General features: G+C 39.7%; 1 protein-coding gene across 1 annotated transcript; it reads left to right on the top strand.

Annotated features, from left to right (window-relative positions):
- Positions 1 to 1,167: 1,167 nt before the first annotated feature.
- Positions 1,168 to 20,614, top strand: LOC139718129 (guanine nucleotide-binding protein-like 3 homolog). Its single transcript, XM_071629612.1, has 14 exons — positions 1,168 to 1,189; positions 8,187 to 8,242; positions 8,744 to 8,881; positions 9,695 to 9,811; positions 10,443 to 10,665; positions 12,293 to 12,396; positions 13,552 to 13,696; positions 14,293 to 14,380; positions 14,912 to 15,023; positions 15,456 to 15,664; positions 17,208 to 17,344; positions 17,841 to 18,064; positions 19,551 to 19,740; positions 20,281 to 20,614. The coding sequence occupies exons 1-14, from the start codon at positions 1,168 to 1,170 to the stop codon at positions 20,394 to 20,396; spliced, it is 1,881 nt and encodes a 626-aa protein (XP_071485713.1). The 3' UTR covers positions 20,397 to 20,614.
- The last annotated feature ends 754 nt before the right edge of the window (positions 20,615 to 21,368 follow it).

Here is a 21,368-nt window from a genome sequence, read left to right as displayed (position 1 = left end):
GAAGCGCGTACAACAACTCGAATACGCATCCATCGCACTACGCGCTGTTATCTTACGGGGGAAGCCAGTGCCGAAAATTGCTAAACTGCAGCAAAAAACAAAACAAAACGTAACTTACTTTAAATTTACGTAATGATTGCTAAAATTTCTATGTTCGTTGTCCTGCGTTAATAAACATTGACCGAAAATACAACGTACAATTTTCCCCATACAGAGAGCGCACGTTCGGTAATACAATACGATTTGCGTCGGTAAAAAGTGACAACTTTTGTGGAAGGGTTAGATACTATTTGAAATACGGATTTTTTCTAGAAGTTGGCTTATTTTTCAAGTATTTTCGTTACAGCTAAAGTCATCAGCATTTCAATTATCTATAAGGATATTTTTGGCTGAATTATTGCATAATGTTGCCCGTTTGGAGCAATAAAACAAAAATCGTTCGGTAATAGGATACACCTCCATACTAACGTTAGTAATTCCCTGCCCTGGATAGTGATCCTGCATGCTGATCAAATCACGGCGGCACGGGTACAGGAGCCGCAAGATGGTTTACAACCTGCACATCACATAGGATAGCATGGCGACGCGCGTGCCAACCCAATCAGCTCACGGACGGTCCCATCTCAGCTCAAACTCGGAGACCCTGCACTGAAAGAAAATTGCAAATGTTTCTAGATTAATTGTAAATTTACCTGATATCACGGTCGGTGTCTACCTAGATCGTCAACCTTTCACGTTCCGACAAGCGCTGGCTCTACCATGTAGAGCTATAGAGTATTAAATCTACACGATTAATTTGTGAGCTTCTGGATATAATACTAGTAAATTTAGTGTCAATTCCAAATAACACCGTGTTTTCTACGGGCCTTACGGCGAGCATCCGGACTTGCGCAACTTTTTAACCAAGCTACACAGCCTAGCATAGCAGCGCATACGCTTTCCATACGACCCACTAACTAGTAGTGTGTGCACTCTCAGCAAGATCAGCGGACACACGTACAACCACGTGTGTACAATACGGCGATCGACGATAGACGTTCGCGATTTGTAAGAATCTTGTCCGATTAATTTGGTAAAACTGCTCTAATGCGAGTAAATGTCTGTTTGTTTCCCAACGTGCAAGAAATATTAGATTTTTGTACGACTGTTAGTTACTAAGAACACAGCATGGTTAAAAAAGGACACCCACGTAAGTTGTTTTTTTGTTCTTATCTCATTTTTTTCTTGCGAATGATGCTGTAATATCTTAGTCCCACTCCTTCATATATGTGATGTGTTCTCAATTCTATCGACTGTAGTATGGAAACTAATAATAGACTTCTAACACTGTTAGAGTCTTCTTCTTCCTGTTCCGTACACACAGGCATGTTATGGACGTGTATTTGAACTATCTATACGTGTTTAAATGTATAGTTTTGGAAAGACTTCCATATGTACCCCCACTATTTATACTCCTACATTTTATGAGCTTCCTCTCTGAAGTCCGCATTTCCCTAGGACACCGAGATCACTAATTAAATTCGCTAAACCTAACGTTACGTTGTATTAATGAATATTATTGTGTGGGCGTTGGTGTACGTGAATTACATTACAGTCGCAGTGGACGGGTGCAATTAAAGGGGCATAGTCCCGGTAGTGTAGAGGGCGCTGTTGATGATACTGCCGATCACCGTTATGGCGTTAGCATTCATACGAAGATTACCGAAGTTGAGCTGTCATCAAGAGTAAAGTGTGTAGGTGTTGCTAAGTAACGTTGCCTTCGTTGTCTTCTCTGCGCATCGCGCAGTCTGTAGTAATGCCAGGGTGCGTGCATATGTGCTTGTTATTATGACATCACAAAAGAAGTTTGCTAAAGCTGTCATCCCCCTCAGCCGAATCATGAGCCGAACTGTGATCGGACCTCTGACTACAGTGGATCGCACTTCTTCGGACTCGGGGAAGTGGGCCAAAGCGTAAGCGCTAAAGAGGAGTCGATAGCGTAGGTCTCTATAGGAAACTTGCGCCGTGCGCCCACGTACGCATTTGACTAAAACACTGGGACCATGCACCTTTAACTCACTGTTTTCATTTTGACGTGACCTCGCTTTCCTCTTGAATGAACACGTTTCGCACGAAAACCGCTAGGAAAGTGTCGCAGCAAAACTGCTGTAACTTTACTATTAATTCATATTTTTTGATAATCCAAACGGTTATGAAAAGTAAAAAACCCAATTTTAACTTGCTATTAATTATGTTACCTTTTTTTAAATAACGACGATAAAATATTCCAAAATGGAGCATAACTTCACTCTCAAAATGGAAAATAATTGTCAGAAATCGTTGCTAAAATTTTACATTTTGACTTCGTGAACAACAAAAAACTTTCAAGTAAAGTATGTTACTAAGTATATATTTCTTTACGGAACTCTAAAATATCACATTCGAGAAGTCATGCGTCCGGATATGTCTGGAAATAATCGAAAGAGGTGCACTTTCTACCTTCGTTCCGAGCACGAAATTTCATAGTCATTCACACACGGGAAGACAGGGTACAGTCCCACGTACCCACATCTTTGTTGCGCTCACGTCACCAGTACTTCAGTGCCGTATGGCACTGCTGGACTCTGATCGTAACTCGCACTGGGAATTCGTAGTTGTAATGTTACTTACTAGTGCAGTAAAATCTGCGTAAAGTCCGAAGAATCCAATGTCATATCTGGTAGATGTTCACATTTTTGCTACTTTCTTTTTAATAGGCCAGTTCTAATAATGTAAGTGCTTGTTTTTGAGGTGGCGAAGTCCCCTGCAGCACACTGCTACATTGCATACTTGCCAACATTTTCATTTGAGAAAGCGGTAGAATCCAGGATGCCTATGCGAGCAGCGCTAGCTTGAATGCTAATGAAATCATTCAAAAGCGGTAGTCTACCGCCAAATGCGGTAGAGTTGGCAAGTATGACATTGTACTTATCGACACCCCGCGGCCCACTCTCATAGCATGCATGTGCAGTGTTCTAGGCATCCGCAGCATGCAGCCACCTCGCATCGCACAGTAACAGTACGCTGCATTGCATTGACCAATCAGCTCGCTGGATCGAAGCAGCATGGGGAAAGGCCATTCATTGCGCAAGCGCAAATCAGTTTTTCTTCGAATATGATGTCATTAATTTGGTGAAAAGTTCCACTTTGGATAAATAATTCACAAAAAAGATCATTACATGCTATTTTCAAGGTCACATTCAAAGTCAAATGTCAAAAAATAAATAATAACACAGGCATTTCATATTTTTGATTATATCTATTGTTCTGGTGGGTCTAAATCATTGAAATTTACAAGAATTTATTAGAAATATATCTACCTGTATTTAGATAATTAGTACCACATATTAAAGTTTCTCTGAGTAAATGTGCAATTCACATCACAATATTCATAGTGACAAAAATGTCCCATACGTTACTATACCTATCTTTCTATAACTGACCTTGAGAGAAAACAGTTTCATGATTTTTTCTGAAATATTTTGTTTCAGGTACAGTTATTGTTGTAGAAAAAGATGTTTGTAATGATTTTATAGTATACCAAGTATTTTCACAATAATTGAGATAAAAGTAAAAGAAGAAAAAAAGGTCAATCTTTCTGGTCCCACGTGTTACTGGAGAATAAATTTGCATAAATTAAATACTGAACGTGTGATTCTCATTATTTGTATTGTTTTGAACGAAGATACCTACTTGCTATCAAAAGCAGCCCAACATCTGAAGTTTCAGTCTTAACAGTGCAATATAGGGCTAAATCTTCTTGTGATGTCCCATGCGTTACTGGTGCAAAATAGCTTGGACTTGTAGTGCAGAGCGAATGCCACGTGCAGTGTCATAATACGCCAGTTCGTAAGTAGCTCATGTGCATGTTGGTACAAATGACCTTACTTTTTTTCTCAATTGGTTAGGCACTTCACTCATATTCAAAGCAACATAATGCGTACCGGTAAGTTTGTCCAGCCTAACAATTCATGGAATTCGTGTTAAACAAAAAATGATCTTGCATAGCGAGACCACTGGTGACCAGAATGGTCCGTCAAACAACCCTTGGAGGAAGCATCCATTTCTTTGTTTTGTATTGAATGCATTAAAGGGGCATAGTTCCGGTAGTGTAGAAGGCGCTGTTGATGATACTGCCGATCACCGTTAGCATTGATACGAAGATTACCGAAATTGAGCTTGAGTAAAGTGCGTAGCTGTTGCTAAGTAACGTTGCCTTCATTGTCTTCTCTGCGCATCACACAGTCTGTAGTAATGCCAGGGTGCGTGCATAATGCTTGTTATTATGACATCACAAAAGAAGATTGCTAAAGCTGTCATCCCCCTCAACCGAATCATGAGCCGAACTGTGATCGGACCACTGACTACAGTGAATCGGACTTCTTCGGACTCTGGAAAGTGGGCCAAAGCGTAAGCGCCAAAGAGGAGTTGATAGCGTAGGTCTCTATAGGAAACTTGCGTTGTGCGCCCTTGTACGCATTTGACTAAAACACCGGAACCATGCACCTTTAAAACTTGTTTTTATTATACCCCCGCCACACGTAGTTTTTTGTTGGACAAAGCGTTACCAGGGTGACCATAATTTTACCAAAACCTTGTGGATTGAATAACTTTCACATCATTCAAGCAATTAACGTCAAATTTAGTATATGTTTAATGATCGGGAGGTGTAGTTATGCAAGACACCAATGTGTTAGTGTAAGAAAAATGTGTTGCCATAGTAACCACTCATTTTTGTATCAAATTGAACCATTTAATCTATGAAGGTGAAATTTGGTGTGTATAATGCTCTTTAAGTGTAGTTTTGCAAAATGTCTTTTGTATTTGTATCGCACAATGCGTTGCCATGGTAACCACGTTTTTTAAAAAATCCTGTGGAGTGAACTTCTTCCAGTTTTCAAGCAATTGAAACCAAATTTGGTAGGCATTATGGCCCTGAGGTATAGATGTGGAATACATAATTTTTGTGTTTGTTACTCAAACCGTTGCCATGGTAACCACAATTTTACTAAAACCTTGCAGATTGAATGATTTTTCCATCATTCAAGCAATTAAATTCAAATTTAGTATGTATCATGATTTAGAAGTGTAGTTTTGCGAGACACCAATGTGTTAGTGTAAGGAAAATGTGTTGCCATGGTAACCACTCATTTTTGTATCAAAATAAACCATTCAAGCTATGAAGGTCAAATTTGGTGTGTATGATGGTCTTTAAGTGTAGTTATGCAAAATGTCCCTTGTGTTTGTATCAGACAATGCATTGCCATGGTAACCACACTTTTTACCCAAACCTTGTGGAACTCAGTGTCAACTCTGTAATTGTACAGTAATATACTAATGATGCACAGGATAGAGTGTGTTAGTGAAGGTGCGGCGCGCTCGAGAGTATTGACAATGGTGCGACATGCACGAGGCGCAGCCGAGTGCATGTTTGCAACCGTTGTCAATACTCGAGAGTGAGCCGCACCTTCACTAACGCCACGAAATAATCCTGTGCATCATTAGTTTTATAAAATGGGTCGAAAACTAACAGCATTATTCACGTACCTTTGTGGGTCAATACCAGTCAGCTACATGTAGCACTCGCTCAAAAGTCAAGATGTCCGAAGATGTTCGTCCCAAACATTTACGCACGTCGCACTCGGAAATCCCGCACACTATAAGTACTGTACGTACGTATAAGAGTATACGTACGCCACGTACTGTTATGCACAAGAAAGGCCGCCGGCTGTTGTGGCAGCCCGCGGCCCGAACTAGAAGTTGTTTACAGGATTGACAGCGCGTATAGTAGCGCGTGACGCACTTGTAACAACTGATTGAGTGCGCACTGCTAGTGTAAAACATTGTGACGTACGTCAGGCCAGGGAGGTGGAAGAGAGACTCTTCTTAGTGCTTACCTGAAGAAAATAATGCACGCACACGTGACTCATTTCAGCGCTTCCAATTGGCTACATTCTTGAACCCATTTTATAAACTATTTTATTCTGTTTCCAATTCGACAAGTGCACCAACTTGGTATTAACGTCATTGCCCTCATGACATTGTATACTATAAAGCGACACTAGGGGCGGGGGTATTAATCACCTTCAGTGATAATTCTACTGTAGTTCTTATTGTCAAATACCAGGTTTGCTGTCAGGTGGATGTACGGGCAAGTTTAACATTTAGGCCTACAAGGACTGCATGAATAATCATTATATGACAGATGCTTATCTCAGTGAATTTAAAAACCATCATGCATTTTGGTACAATTACAAATGACCTTTTTCTGCTCATGCGCAAAGTAGAACTATGAACTGGCTTATTGGGATGGCTGTCCCATGATCCCAAAGGAACTCTCTCCAATTAATCATCTAATCATTTCTAGGGATTTCTTGGACTCCAGTTGGAGATACAGCTACAGCTGTGTGCATACACTTGTTACTGGATACAGACTCGAGAGCTGAGTGTTAAGTTTACTGTTCAGAAAATACAACACGAATTGACCACCTGTAATAGTTTCAGAGCTAAAAAGGGGGAAAATTATAGGAAAAACAGTAATGTTTTTATTTGTTAAATTGGCAAAATAGTTGTAAAGAGGTAATAATAGTTACAATCTACATAAATGAATGCAAAATGCCATAATATTAAACAACAAACAAACGAGTGTTACTATCACTATTGATACAGGGCTTGGAATTCAAAGAATAGTTCTTGTAATACAGATATGTATAAACCAATGGGGAAATCCAAATCAAGCAGGTGCGGTGGTAAAATGTAAAATCAGAATGTCTGATGTGACAGTGATTTTCTTTACTTTGTGTCGAACAGTTAGCCTGTGTTTCCAGACATAGATGTTTCATGATGTACATGTAATCTAGTATTTATCCTGTTTCTTTAGAAGGTGGAGAAATGTTTGCACATCAAAATTTTGTTGTGTAATATGTTTAAATCAAAAAGCTACTCAGTGAAATTATGATTGTGTTGAAGCAAAGGAGCTGGCTGCTGGAAGCAACATCTGATGACTTTACACTACATAATATGAAACTGTCACATTTTTCTTGGAGAAACTCAATTCTATTATCTTTTAAAGGACAAGTTCACCTTCATAAACATAAGGATTGAGAGAATGCAGCAATATTAGTAGAACACATCAGTGAAAGTTTGAGGAAAATTGGACAATCGATGCAAAAGTTATGAATTTTTAAAATTTTTGTGTTGGAGCCGCTGGGTGAGGAGACTACTACAGCTTGTAATGTCATATGCGTACAACCGTATAAAGAAAATGTAAAGAAAATTCAACATATTTTCACTTTTTTTCGCATAATAAAAGAGCACTTGGCTTGCCGCTTTCTAAAGGCAGGGGGAATAACATTACCCATAACATATGTCGGTAACAAGTCAAGGGAATGTGTACTTTTTTCAAAAGATGATATTTTGTGAAATTCTCTTTATATTGTCCTTATATTGTTGTACGCATGTGACATTACACACTGCAGTAGTCTTCTCATCCAGCGGTTACTGCACAAAAACTTCAAAAATTCATAACTTTTGAACGGATTGTCCGATTTTCCTCAAACTTTCAATGATGTGTTCTACTAATATTGCTACATTCTCTCAATCCTTGTGTTTATGAAGGTGAACTTGTCCTTTAACTGCTCTTTGTTTAATTTCACTACTTTCATCAATATCCTGTTGGTTGATTTCACTCATTTTGAATTGTACTGAAAAGTATACACGTTGTATGTGATGAAGGATTTGATTCAAGGGATGGTACAGTATTGGTGGAGATAAGAATTGGGCTTTTAAGTTTTTGCAAGATACCAAGAAAACACTTATGAAATACCTGTACAGAGCATACCATTTTAAGAGGAATTTAAAGTTTATTTGATGAAAATCAGGTTTGGAATGACTGAAACATCCAAAAACAAAGTACAGCGTAAAACAAAGCGATCTTAATAAAGTGTGGGTCCCACACTTTATTAGAATTGTTCTGTTTTAGATATCTCAGCCATTTCAAAACCAATTTTCATCAAATAAACGTTGAATTCCTTAAGGAATTTCATGCTCTTTCATATTTCATAAAAGGTTTCTCACTATCTCACCAAAAAATGTTAGAAACTCAAATTAGGTCTCAACCAAAACTATTGATGTTTTATTGCCTATTTCCTTTCAATTTTTCATTTCAGGTAAAATGAAGAGCAAGCGAATGACTTGCAAACTGAAGTACAAGATTGCTAAGAAGGTTAGTCTTTTGTTTTTATAAGTAGAGAGAAAGTTTGCTTTTACTCTTTGCTTTACTTGTGTTTGACTTTAACATAGATTGATTGTATTTGTGGCTGTTCTTTGTATTTTAAGATTAGGGAGTTTTTTGCCAATTGTATAAAAACATATCCAACATGTGTAATAAAAGCAAACATCATATATGCAGATGGATTTTTTTCCCCTTTATGTCTGGTAAGTCCCATAATTCTGTTGTGAAAGAAGGATGGATGGAATTTTTTTCATTCTCACAAACTTATCCTGACTATTTGAATGTCATAAAGCTGTATGCTTCCTGACTCGGTGAAAACTGAATGTTTGAATGAATCAGTTGATAGAAACTGAATGAAAGAAAATTTGGAGAGATGACAGTTGCAATGTTGTTTAAACTCATGTATTACGTTTTTACATTTAATTGTGCATTATTAAGTACATCAAGAGTTTGTGCAGGACAGATTATTTTTATCACTTGTGCGATAAAAAGGTAAAACAACATAATAAGAAGGTGAAGAGAGAGGAGAAGAAGAAGGGAAAGACACGCCCAAAGAAGGACCCTGGAATCCCCAACCTGGCCCCATTTAAAGAGGCCATCCTGAAAGAAGCAGAAGACAGAAAACACAAGGTAATGTCTTTTTCTATTTCTTTCCTCGTCATTTAGTGTTTTGGTATGTACAGTGGACTCCCATTACAACAAAGTCCTCGGGACCGGCAATTTTCTTTCGTTATATCGAAATTTCGTTATAACCGAACAAATAAACAATAAAGAACAAAGAGCAGATAATTTTGCGGCCTGCATTTTTACTTCGTTGTAATCGGAATTTCGTCATAACCGTGTTTGTTATAACGGGAGTGCACTGTATTTTGCGCTGTGAAAAAAAAAAAATCAATCAGTAATGATAGCATGAAAATGCCCTGTGTTCAGCAAGGAGGAGTTCGTAGTCAAGCTTTTAATGATTTGTATACAGTGTAATATGAATATTATTACTTTTATTGGCTATCTTTGCAAATCCTACACAATGTTTTAGTGATCATATACATGTCAACTTTTGTTCATACGTGAATGTTCATATTATTGGTTCGTCTGACTTCAGTGTTGCATTTGTGGATACTATTTATTTTTTTTATAATACTACTTTGTAATTTTTATTGCACCAAATCCACTCTGTAGAGTGCTCAATGGGCATTGTATACTATTGAAAATGCTAATCTTTGCAAAACATTTTTGATAGAAGTTGTTTTCTTACAGGTAGCAGAGAAAAATATTTCATCTTCAATGTTGATAAAATTTCATGCAGCCTCATATACTTACCATGATGTGAAAAAAAAACACGATAGTCACTAGAGAAGTGAAGAAAACATAATTTCGTTTCTACTGATAAAGTTCATATCTTCATCATCTAATTATGATGGAATAATTGTCTAATGTTGCACACAGGCAGAAGAAGAGAAGAAGCGGCAGAAAGAGTTGCGACAGCAGGAACATCTCAAAAATAGAAAGTTGAGTCAACTCCAGAAGGATGCAGAGAGAAGACAAAAGGAGTTTGAGAGAAAGGTACAATTATGACCTCAAAAGTAAACAAAAGTTGGATTTTATTCTTCAAGTCCTATAAGTATATAACTAAATGTTTGTTGGATTTAGGATGAAAAAATATTAGATCCCACTTCATTAATTAAGTCATTGCAAAGAGCAGTGTGCTAACCCAGTGAAGTGGTTCACCTACCTGCCCAGACAAGAGAAAAGCAAGTGAATGTTGTGATTCCGACCCCTCGTGGTTTGCCCAAGGTGACTAGCAGTAATCAGCAAACGGTATCAATCAGATGCAATGCATAAAAGAAAATGGAAAATATATATTAAATCATTGCAAAGAGCAGTGTGCTAAACCAGTGAAGTGGTTCACCTACCTGCCCAGACAGGAGAAAAGCAAGCGAATGTTGTGATTCCGACCCCTCGTGGTTCGCCCAAGGTGACTAGCAGTAATCAGCAAACGGTATCAATCAGATGCTATACATAAAAGAAGATGGAAAATATGTATATGCAGTATTTGATCTTATTCTGTTAGTGAACAAATGCTTTCAAAATGGCTAATTTTAATCTCACTCATGTACATTGTAAGACTATCTCTCAAACCACTTCTGCGTCAGTAAAACCGTTAACCCCTTTGATCCAACATTTCTCATGCCAGAGTGAGGGTGCCAAGTCAAAGGGGGGCAGCACTCCTGCACAGGACGTCGAGAGCTCGCGCAAGGCTTACTACAAGGAGTTCAAGAAGGTGTTGGAGGCCTCGGACGTTATCGTGGAGGTCCTGGATGCCAGGGATCCCATCGGGTCCAGGTGTGTCCAACTGGAGCAGGCAGTGATGGCTTCGGGGACCAACAAGAAACTTGTTCTCCTGCTCAACAAAATAGGTGTGGAACATATTTATACCCCCGCCAAACGAAGTTTGAAGGGGGTATATAGGAATCAGCGGACGGTCGGGCGGTCGGGCGGTCGGGCGGTCGGGCGGTCGGGCGGTCGGTCGGGCAGTCGGGCGGTCGGGCGGTCGGTCCGTTGCAAATCTTGCGTCGCGAACTACTTCCTCAGTTTTCAACCGATTCCCATAAAACTTGGCACAGGTGTGTGCCTTGGGTTGTAGATGTGCAAGACGTATTTTTTGACAGTACCCAAAAGTACGTTGCCATGGTAACGGCATATGGGCAAAAATGGGTACAAATCTTGCGTCGCGAACTCCTCCCACAGTTTTTGATCAATTTTTATGAAATTAGGTACAGATGTTCATCTGAATATGTTAATGTGCAAGACACATATTTCCGCAGTGGCAAAAAGTGCGTTGCCATGGTAACGGCATGTTATTGGTAAAATATAGGGCAAAATGCTTCATGGCAAAACTGCTTCATCAGTGTTCTTCCAATTCTCATGGAATTCATATTGAATGTTTGTCTTAGGATATAGGTCAGCATGACACATTTCTTGACAGTGACAAAAAGTATTTTGCCATGGTAACAGCTCACATATTATGAGCCAAAATGATGGAAAATTTTGTGTTGCAAACTACTTCCTCAGTTTTTGCCCAATTTCCATGAAACTTGGTACAGATGTGTGCCTTTGGTTGTAGATGTGCAAGACGCATTTTTTGACAGTACCCGAAAGTACGTTGCCATGGTAACGGCATATTAATGGCAGAAGATCAAGGAAAGATCTTGCGGATTTAACTACTTCCTCAGTTTTTTGACCAAAGGTTATGAAATGTTGTTTTGACCAAAGCTTATGAAATGTTGTTTGGCGGGGGTATAACCAGTCGCTGTAGCGACATTTCTAGTTTCTGAAGTAATTGATACATGTGTGAAAGGAGCATTCATGTAGAGCTGTTCTTACTAAAGGCAGTTGGCCTTTTGTGTGACGAGCAATGCGAAAGAGTCCCAAATCTAACATTTTCTGGTATTAGAAATACCCGGAGGTAGCAGTAGATAAGCAAGACAAGTGAGGTGTTATGGGTACTGCCGTCTAAGGACTTTGTTTTTGCTAAATGACAAATACGCCACTGATAAGTACATGTAACAACAATTTTTACCTTCATATATTTCCTACAACCTCGGTAAAAGGACAGTCTTTTGCAGGGTTGACATTCAGTTAAATGTAAGATACACCACTCAATGCAACAGATTTAACTGAGAGTGATGCATCGCTGGCCCCTGCATGCACCCAGTTGCAACCACTGCACACATGTATGTGTGTGTGGTTGATGATTTTGAAGAACTATCAGTAGCATCATGCTGCTCGAAAATCCTTGTGTCGCTAAAAGCATGTAACTCAAAAGTGATCACACCTAGTGAAATAACCTTTCTTTTAAGAGTAATATTTGTCACATTTCTAAAATCTGGAACCAAGAAAACAAGGTCTGTGATTAGAAGTGTACAGAAATTTATGATTTTAGACTTTAATTCAGAATTCTGATGTTCATACAGTTTGTCTGTAATTGCACTATGATCTTGACACTGCATGTTTAAGACGCAGTTTACTTGAAATCCTATTCAGATTTGGTTCCTCGAGAAATTGTGGAGAAATGGCTGAGACATCTGAGAAACGAGTTCCCAGCTGTAGCATTCAAGGCCACAACACAGACACAGAAGTCAAACCTGGTGAGCTTTAATCTGGGCCATGGACAAGTGGGAAGAGAAAGAACATGGTTCTTATACAAATTCATGAAATTCTTCCGTCGGGGTGTTTTTATTGCAACTAATTGACAAATTGCCCTACATCGATGTAAAGGATTAGAACCAACACTTGCTGTCAGGCGGAAGCTTGATGGTCTAGTGGAGATGACGCCTGTCCAGAGATCAGGACGTCGTAGGTTGGAATCCTGCTCGAGTATGTACGCCCATGATTTTTTATCATGGCTACTACTAAATTACTGATCAATTCAGTGCTTATTCACGTCAATGTAGGGCAATTTGTCTTTCAGTTGCAACATGGTTCTTGTAGTCAATTCAAACGTGTGAATTCTTGCTGTGCTTCCTTGTATTTACTGAGTGATACATAATATTTGTTATAAGTATGGAATACAGGATGCATTGATTCATGAAAGGTGTCCCATTGTAATCGTCACTTGTTTCTTCCTCAATCCCTGCCCAAATGCCCAAACCAAAGCCCAACCAAAACGCCCAAACCAAAAGCCTAGCAAAAAGTCTGTGTGTGTGTCTACATTGTATTACTTTGTAAAGAAGAATCTTAATTTGAGACATTTTCAGAGTGATTGCATAGCACAAATTGTATGTAATTTGATTCTCACACCCTTTTCATACGGTTTCATTGTAGCGATCATGGTTAGCCACTTTGGTTCTCTTCTAAAGCTGAGTTCATCATGCCTTGTGCCCTCTTGAGTCAGCCAATATTGCTCTTCAACATCATTTCAATGACCACATCAAGATATCAGATAGTTTTAGAATGCATTGCTCAGTCCCATATATCTATTCTTATGTAATGTGGTGGGGGAGAGAAGCAACACACAGTTCATCTGATCAACAGTATGTTACCTGCAGTGGCATAATTAAATATGTCAGATACATTGATGTGTATTTTAAGTGTTTAAGGTGGTACAAAGAATTGCATTTGGAGATGTGACCGTATGTAATATTCTATGCAGTGTTCACGTCAGCCACTGAGTGATCTAACAAGGGATTCATAATGAATATAAGAAGAGGTCCAGAGATCTGCAGTGAAAGCTGTAACATTTGTTTAAAACCAATATGTCTCTCAAGTGTATTTCTCTTATTATGTTGTATATCCTGTCACAGTCCCAGTCAAAGGTTCCGGTGTCGGTGTCATCCTCAGACCTGCTGCAATCCAGTCAGTGCCTTGGGGCTGATGCTCTTCTCAAGCTCCTCGGCAACTACTGCAGGAACGCTGACATCAAAACCTCCATCACTGTGGGCATTGTAGGTAAGGACAAATTGTAGAAGTTATCTGGCATCTTCTGACCCTTTGTTTGCTTTGAGTGCCAGTGGCACAGAAAATCCCATCGGCATTGTACACATTATCACAATTGAGCATTCGAAGTGAGTCAAATCAAATTTTTGAATGTACAAACAGGTTTGCATCTGTAAGTTTGAATAACCACAGTGTAAAAGAATGTCTTCCTACACAACTCAACACAGCAAACACATTTAAATTTTTGATTACAACGGATGGTAACATGAAGTTGATTTAAGCTACTTTTCTGCTATTTTTTTTTCTTGAATGTCAATCCATGTTTATAAATGGAGGTACAAATAATGTAGGATCTATCTAACTGCAGTATAAGTGATATTGATGAGCTGGCTGTGACCAAGGGTACAATTTCAAAAGTTGATTTGTGATAATTTGTGATGTGTAAAAGTTGCAGTTACTATTGCAACAGCCAAGAAACAATCAATGAGGTTTTAGTGTTTAGATCTTTGCAGTGGTAATTGCAATTGTGGCAGTCTGCAGTTATTGTGAAAACCTAGTGAAATGGGACCCAGAACTGATGACACAATGATCCTCTCCCACTGGCACAGGTTTTCCAAACGTCGGGAAGAGCAGCGTCATCAACAGCCTGAAGAGGAGCAGGGTTTGCACCGTGGGATCCATGCCAGGAGTGACAAAGTGTGTTATTATTATCGTTTCTCCTCACATTTATCATTGGGAGCAGTTTTGTGAGTCATGCTTGTGCCGGTGCTGGCGGTGGTTATTGTGATGGTGACAGTAATGGTGTCAGAGTTGGGTGTTGGTACTAGTGGGATGATGGTGGTGATGGTGATGATGGTGATGGTAATGGCGAGAGGTAGTAGTGGTGGTAGTCATGGTGGTAGTGATGGTGGTGGTGGTGGTGGTGGTTATGGTGGTGGTGATGGTGGTGGTGGTGATGGTGTTGGCAATGGTGATGGTGATGGTGATGATGGTAATGGTAATAGTGGGAGTTAGAAATGGTGGTAGTGATAGTGATGGTGATGGTGGTGGTGGTGGTGGCGGCGATGGTGATGGTGATGATGGTAATGGTAGTAGTTGGAGGTAGTTGATGTAGCACGTTTCAATCATCACCTACAAGTTGATGAGTTTTGCAGTTCATCAACAAAGAAATTGTGTGGACACCTATCATATTGTGTTTGTTGTTGTTGTTTTCTTGTCTAATTCCAGAGCCAAGCAAGAGGTGCAACTGGCCAAGAACATCAAGCTGCTGGACTGCCCTGGTGTTGTCATGGCAATTGGAAACAGCGAAACGGCCATGGTTTTGAGAAATTGTGTCAAAGTAAGATCCTTTTGAAATATGCTTTTGCTTAATGCTGATGCAACTACATTCCCTTTTTAAGGTTAATTAATGTCAGGCACATTCTGAAGGAGGACCATGTTCTTTTTGTGTATGTGTATACCAAATGGGAACCAATCTGATGCAAATGCTGTAGTAGCTCCCATCTCAAAGAGAGGAAACAAGTGGCCAGATTTGCTTCAATTCCTTTGTCACCAGCTTTACTGCAGAGGTGATTAGGTACAGTGTTCTATAATGAACATGGTTATAATAAAGTTCTCGTCGTAACGAAGTCAAATTCCTGTCCAAACTTTATCATTTCTATTTCTTTATATACTGGTCCTGTAATTTTCAATATAACAAAGGAGAACTGCTGGTCCCAAGGCCTTCATTATAACAGGAGTTGCCTGTATTTGTCAATTGTTTGTGGGGCAGATTGAGACGGTGTCTGACCCCGTCACCCCTGTGGAAGCCATCTTGAAGAGGTGCAACAAGCAGTCGCTCATGATCCACTACTCCATCGCCGACTTCCGCACCACGGCGGAGTTCCTCTCGCTCCTTGCGCGGCGGTATGGCAAGCTGAAGAAAGGAGGCGTGGCTGATGTGGAGGGTGCAGCCAGATCAGTTCTACAAGATTGGAACAGGTGACTACTGTGTGGAGCTGGAGTGAAGGCTTAACAGTAGATCACTCTTTTCTGCTATATTTCTTTGCCCTTGGTCAACATATATATTCATTATATAGACTTGCATATTTATGTAGTCATATAGTGAATCATCGTTGTATTGCGGATTGTCTTGATATTACTTTAAAAACACATTTATGCAAAGTATGTTCTATTAATTCTTTATCGATACATGATATAAATACAAGTTGATGTGGGGGAATGTTTTAGAAAATGTGAAATCAACGTTTTAGAAAATGTGAAATCAACACAATGGAAAGAAATTTGTTTTTGTAGTTCTTAATCTGTTGAAGTGTATGTGTGACTTGATTCATGACATATTTGAACACCTTGTAACCAGTGAATAAATAGTGTAATCATGAATGGTCTCCAGTCTCTTACCATATATTGCAGTTACAGGTAGTGTTGCAAAATCTAGTACAAGCCTGTTCATATGTGACATACCGAAGACAGGGTATAACCCGTGATTGAAATGATTGTTAATGTATAAATGCTGCTATTAATGATATGATAATGATCAACTGAAGGATTCAAAAAATGGAATGCTTACAAGCTCAGGAGATGGGGGGGGGGGGAGGGAAAGGGGCAGGGGATGTATTACTGGATCTCATTAGAGCCAACTAGGGAATTAGGGAATGTGTTATTGGGGTAAGATTGTTGTGCTCTCATAAGAGCACCCAAACGATGATAGTGCTTTCAGTTTTTCGTGGCTTTACAAGGGGAGTTATATGTGACCCTGCATCACAAAACCAACAAAAAGTTGCCAGACATGGATTTTTAGTTAAGGACAGATTCTGAAAGAGCAGATTTTAAAGCTTAGAAATTATACATAACTCAATGCAAACAGACTCTCCTAACCTATCTAAATGTTGGAAAGAATGCACACACACTGGAAAAATGCTTAGTGAGAAAAGAGTCTTTTGAGTATAGGGTCTATTCAAGCGCTTAATCTTGCCAAGCCGCACCAGCTGTGCAATGAATGGGACAAGAAACAGGATGTAGAACTCTGTAGCAGCAACAATGAAGGGATTATCAGATGAAGCTGAAATTTAGCACGCTCTATTAACACCTTCAATCCATGAATACTACCAACTTTCAAGGCAGTAGTATTATGCTTTCAAAAGTTATTAGAGTTGAAAGAGACAAGTGTGTAAAAGATTTGTAAGAAATAAAAAGGGGCTTCTAAGACATACCTAATCACGCTATTCCACCAAAAAAAAAAAAAATCATCTTGAAAAACTGCTGAAAAATCAGTTTCCCATGCATTTCATCATTCTAAACTTCAGAATAGTGAAGAAGAAGAATTGCTCTTTTAGAAAATATGAAAAACTCTAGAATGACTAGATTTACCTGTTTCACGTATTTTAAGTCCTCACTCAAAATCGGGGTGTGCAACTTTTTTTGTTGGTTTTGTGATGCACGGTCACATGTGATATCATCAAAACATTCAGTCTGGGTCAATCAATTGTTCCTTCCTTGATGACATCACATTTCCTTTGTGCAGTGGGAAGATCACATACTTCACACATCCTCCAGAACAGCACAGCTTACCGAGTCACTTAGACGCCGCCATTGTCACTCAGCTGGGCAAGGAGTTTGATGTTGCATCGCTAGTCAAGGAGGATGAAAAGATGCTGAAAGGTAATTCAGGGGTAGTCACCTGCAGATTTGTGTGTGTGTGTGTGTGTGTGTATTCTTGATTTTGCAGTTTTGCGAGCGACTCTTTGTAGTTTTCTATGGAAATAGGCAAATGTATTAACTGAGTGCTTTGGACAGTTCAGTTATCAAACATCAGAAATACATCAGAGATGTGCTACAATTTTATTTGTATGGAATGCCGTCAGAGCCATGGAACAAGTCCAGAGTTGAATTTTGTTTAAGCCTCACATGCAACTTGGAACTGCTAGCTAAACAATCATTTTTGTGCATTTTATACGGAGGATAGAATGAAGATAAGTTAGACAGACATGCTATTGCTAGTTATGGTATCGAGTATACCATTTTTTCCTTGGAACATATTAATCTTCTCATCACCTGGGACCATGTTGTGTTAACGTAGAGACGTAATGAATATATGTTTTGCAGTGATGTACTGTAGCTGTGTATCCCAAATTTTCATGATGGACTTAATTTGCAGGATTGAAGGCAAAGTCTGGCAGTGCGGAAATGGAGGTGGAGACAGTGGGCCAGGTGGATGGAGTGGTGGATGACAATGACCTAGAGTCTGGCCAGGGGGCAGAGGAAGAGGAGGAGGAGGAAGAGGACATGGGTGGGGAAGATGAGGAAGAGGAGGAGGAGGAGGAGGAGGAAGAGGAAGAGGATGACATGGAAAAAGATGACGAGGAGGAAGAGGAGAGTGAGGTAAGATTTGGTTTTTTTTTTTCATACGTAAGTCTCGCTTTCAGGAGAGACATAAAGGAGTGCCATGCTATCATAATATTCCTTCTGTGTTCATGCTGTCTACATTTTGGTCGTGACGGCCACATCTTTGTACATGCCATTTGAATGTGTACATCATGGTATGGATGAGGTCTGAGTGTGTGTTCTCAGATGTGTGTTAATAGTGTTATAGTGGCTATTATGACGTCATAAAAGAAATGAAAGTGTGTATGCAATGGAGCAAGATATATGTGACCTGCTACAACAACAGGATCCTAAAGTCGCTGACGGCTGAGCCGAGAAAATCAAGTTTGAAGTCACATCATCGAAGTTGGTCAAAACGATCGGATTTCTGTTTTCGGCATAATTTTGTAGTCTAATGTTTTGTCTATCATCTGCCGAAATTTTGAAGCTAAATGATCAAAGGAAAGGCAAGAAATCAGTGTTTTTGTTGGCCATGATTTTCTGACTTTCAACGTAACAGAAACGTGTCCGAAGATTTGGATTTAGTGCCGCAGCTAGAGACTCCGCCCCTAGCAACAAGGGAGTGATCTTATTGGTCAGTGCGTGGCATCCTAATTACTGATTAGTCGTGCGTAGACCGCTGGCGCTAGCTTGAATAAACATCGCGGAGGTCACTAGGAGCATGCTTTCTATTGTCAAGCGGTGCAAACTGTCTCGCCTCCCCTTGGATCATGACAGCGTCGGAAGGAAGACTTTGAAGGTGTTTTTGTCAAAACTCTGATTTCCTCAACCACTTGACATGGGCTAATAAAATCATCGATATCTCTGCAACCGAGTAAAATCATCGTTTATATCATACGTTTATGAGATGTGCTATGTATGAAATTAAAGTAGAAGAGTAAGGGAATAATGCCATGCCATTTTCAGAAAATTTTCCTCCCCCGACTTTTGTTGTAGCGGGTCACATATTTGTTTTTGTGTGGTGTGAGTTAGGTGTGATGTATGCCATGGTCAAAGTGTGATAGAGCAACAGTCAGATCAATCTTTTGGCAAAATCTGATGAAAGTGGGCATCAAATGTTAGATGATCTGTTTGTGTTAGACAGCAAGAAGCACTGGACTAAGTTTATTGACTGTTTTTGCATTTAATATGTATAAAATGTAGCTGTTGTATCATGAAAGAGTGTGTTTAGACTTGGAAAAATCTGGTGGTGATCAGGCAGGCAGGCATAATGAAGGCTAAATTCTCTAATTACGCAGATGTGCTTTAGACTCCAATGTAGTGGAACTGTATGTACACAGATTCATCAATCCTCAACACATCTGTGATATTTCATTATATATCTAGTTTCCTAGATAGACATCGCTTTATCTATCTGTCTATCTGTCACTCTATTGATTTATCCGGTATTCGTTCATTGTTTATGTGCATATTTTCATGTTCATCTTTTCTCATGTGTATAAATTATGTCAAATATTTACTTTTTTGTGTCTCTGTCCACCAGCTGAAGGAGGTGACAGTGTCCCTGCCATCGTCCAAGTCCAGTCCAACCAAGAGCAGGGCTGCATCCCTGTCCAGCAAGCGTAGGTCTAAACTGGCCAAGGTGGACACAAATTCCGCACTGGGCAACCAGCAGCTCAACAAGGTCTCCAAGCTTGCCTTCAAGAAGATGCTGAAGAAGAGGAAACGATCAGGTATCCACCTTTTTCCGCCACATTCTTCTCTGAGTGCGCCTCTAATTAGATGCATCTCACATGCCTTGATTTAAAATCAGTAGTCACTCTTCAAGCCCCATTTTGACTTGTTGAACAGCTTTCTGCCTCCTCCCGAGCTTGATACGAGAAAGAACAGTGCCTTGCACAGTGACACAGTGATGCTTGCTTTGAGAGCAGATGGTTGATGCATTTGTTTCCGACATCTCTGAAAATAGCGTGTAGAAACATTGCAGAAGCAATCAATCATTTCTTTGTCTTGACAGTTTGTCAGTTCAAGTGATGGGCTATTGATTGTAAAGGGAAGTCAAATCACTATGCTTGAGGGGGTTTTATTGTCTACTCAGCTGTACATGAAGACAGGATGTACCTGGTGGAAAAAAAAAATGAAGAAACTCTGATCTACACGTATGTTCAAATTGACATATAGACAAAGCAAAATTATACAAATTAGATAGTATGAACATTTATTTATTCATTCCTTCTTTCATTGGTTTTTCTTTCTTCCCTCCAATATCTCAGACAAGCTGGCCACCAACTTGTCCGATGAACTCAACCAGGCGTTCGATTTCTTCAAGTCGGGACGAGGGGACAGCGATGACGATGACAGTTACAGCTTCAAGAAGGACTTCTTCTGAGGCTTTTCAACTCCTGTTGCCAAAAGACGTTTAACAATTTTACTCATTTGAGGTCACCCTCATCTTATGGGGAGAACCTGACTCATTGTGGCGTGAACCACACTCATTATGACCGTGAACCACCAACAGACCAAAGTTGCATCAAGAAGTGGGTGCGTTTGTGCTACAAGACCTAAGCACATCTTTTGTGAGAGAGGAGACTGACATAAGAGCATTCTTTGAAGGGGATTCTCAGCAAGTCATCAACCAAGATATGGAAGATGTTGACCGTGGACATCTCCTGCTTATACGTTTATCTCCATTCATTGTCCACACAACCTCTATCGTGAGCAAGTCAAAACTTTGTTGCAGTGAACATCAGCCGACTAGCTAATGCAGAAGTAACCAGAATGAAAGGCCTGCCTGCATCCTTTGATGCTAATTGATATTTCCCACTTCTATCCATACCTTAAATGATGATTTCTTTGCAGTACAATGGAACCTTGTTATAACAGGGTCAGACATAGCAAGATACCTGCTATTATGTGGTAATTTTTTAGGTCCCATTCCTTTTATATTCTCTATTTTTATCTGTGATACAAAGAGATACCCAATATAATGGAACATTTCAGAGGTCCCGAGCAGCTTGCTATAACAAGCTCTCCATGTACACTGTGTATTAACGTGTTACCATTTCATCACAGTTTTAATGACATTTAGTCTCTAAGACCCCGTTTACAGTGAGGGGCTGGGCTGCGGCCGCGGCCGAGCCCGCCTTCATTTCAGTGTAAACGCGCAAAAGGCCAAATGCGGGGCCAAAATTGGCAGCGCATTTGGCCACACTCTGGAGGTGGTCTTTTCTCAGTTTAAACGCAAACTGGGCCAAATGCGGTACCAAATTTAGTCTGGCTTCCAGACCCTCTGTCCGTACTATTTCGCTATTCAGGATATTAACGCCTTCAACGTCGAAAACTAGTATAGTTTAAAGTGGTT

This window comes from Diadema antillarum, unplaced genomic scaffold (genome assembly GCF_040938485.1).
Source record: "Diadema antillarum isolate AM-2024a unplaced genomic scaffold, OU_Dant_1.0 scf00000089, whole genome shotgun sequence".
NCBI classification, from domain to species: Eukaryota; Metazoa; Echinodermata; class Echinoidea; order Diadematoida; family Diadematidae; genus Diadema; species Diadema antillarum.
This window is presented reverse-complemented; position numbering and strand designations above follow the sequence as displayed.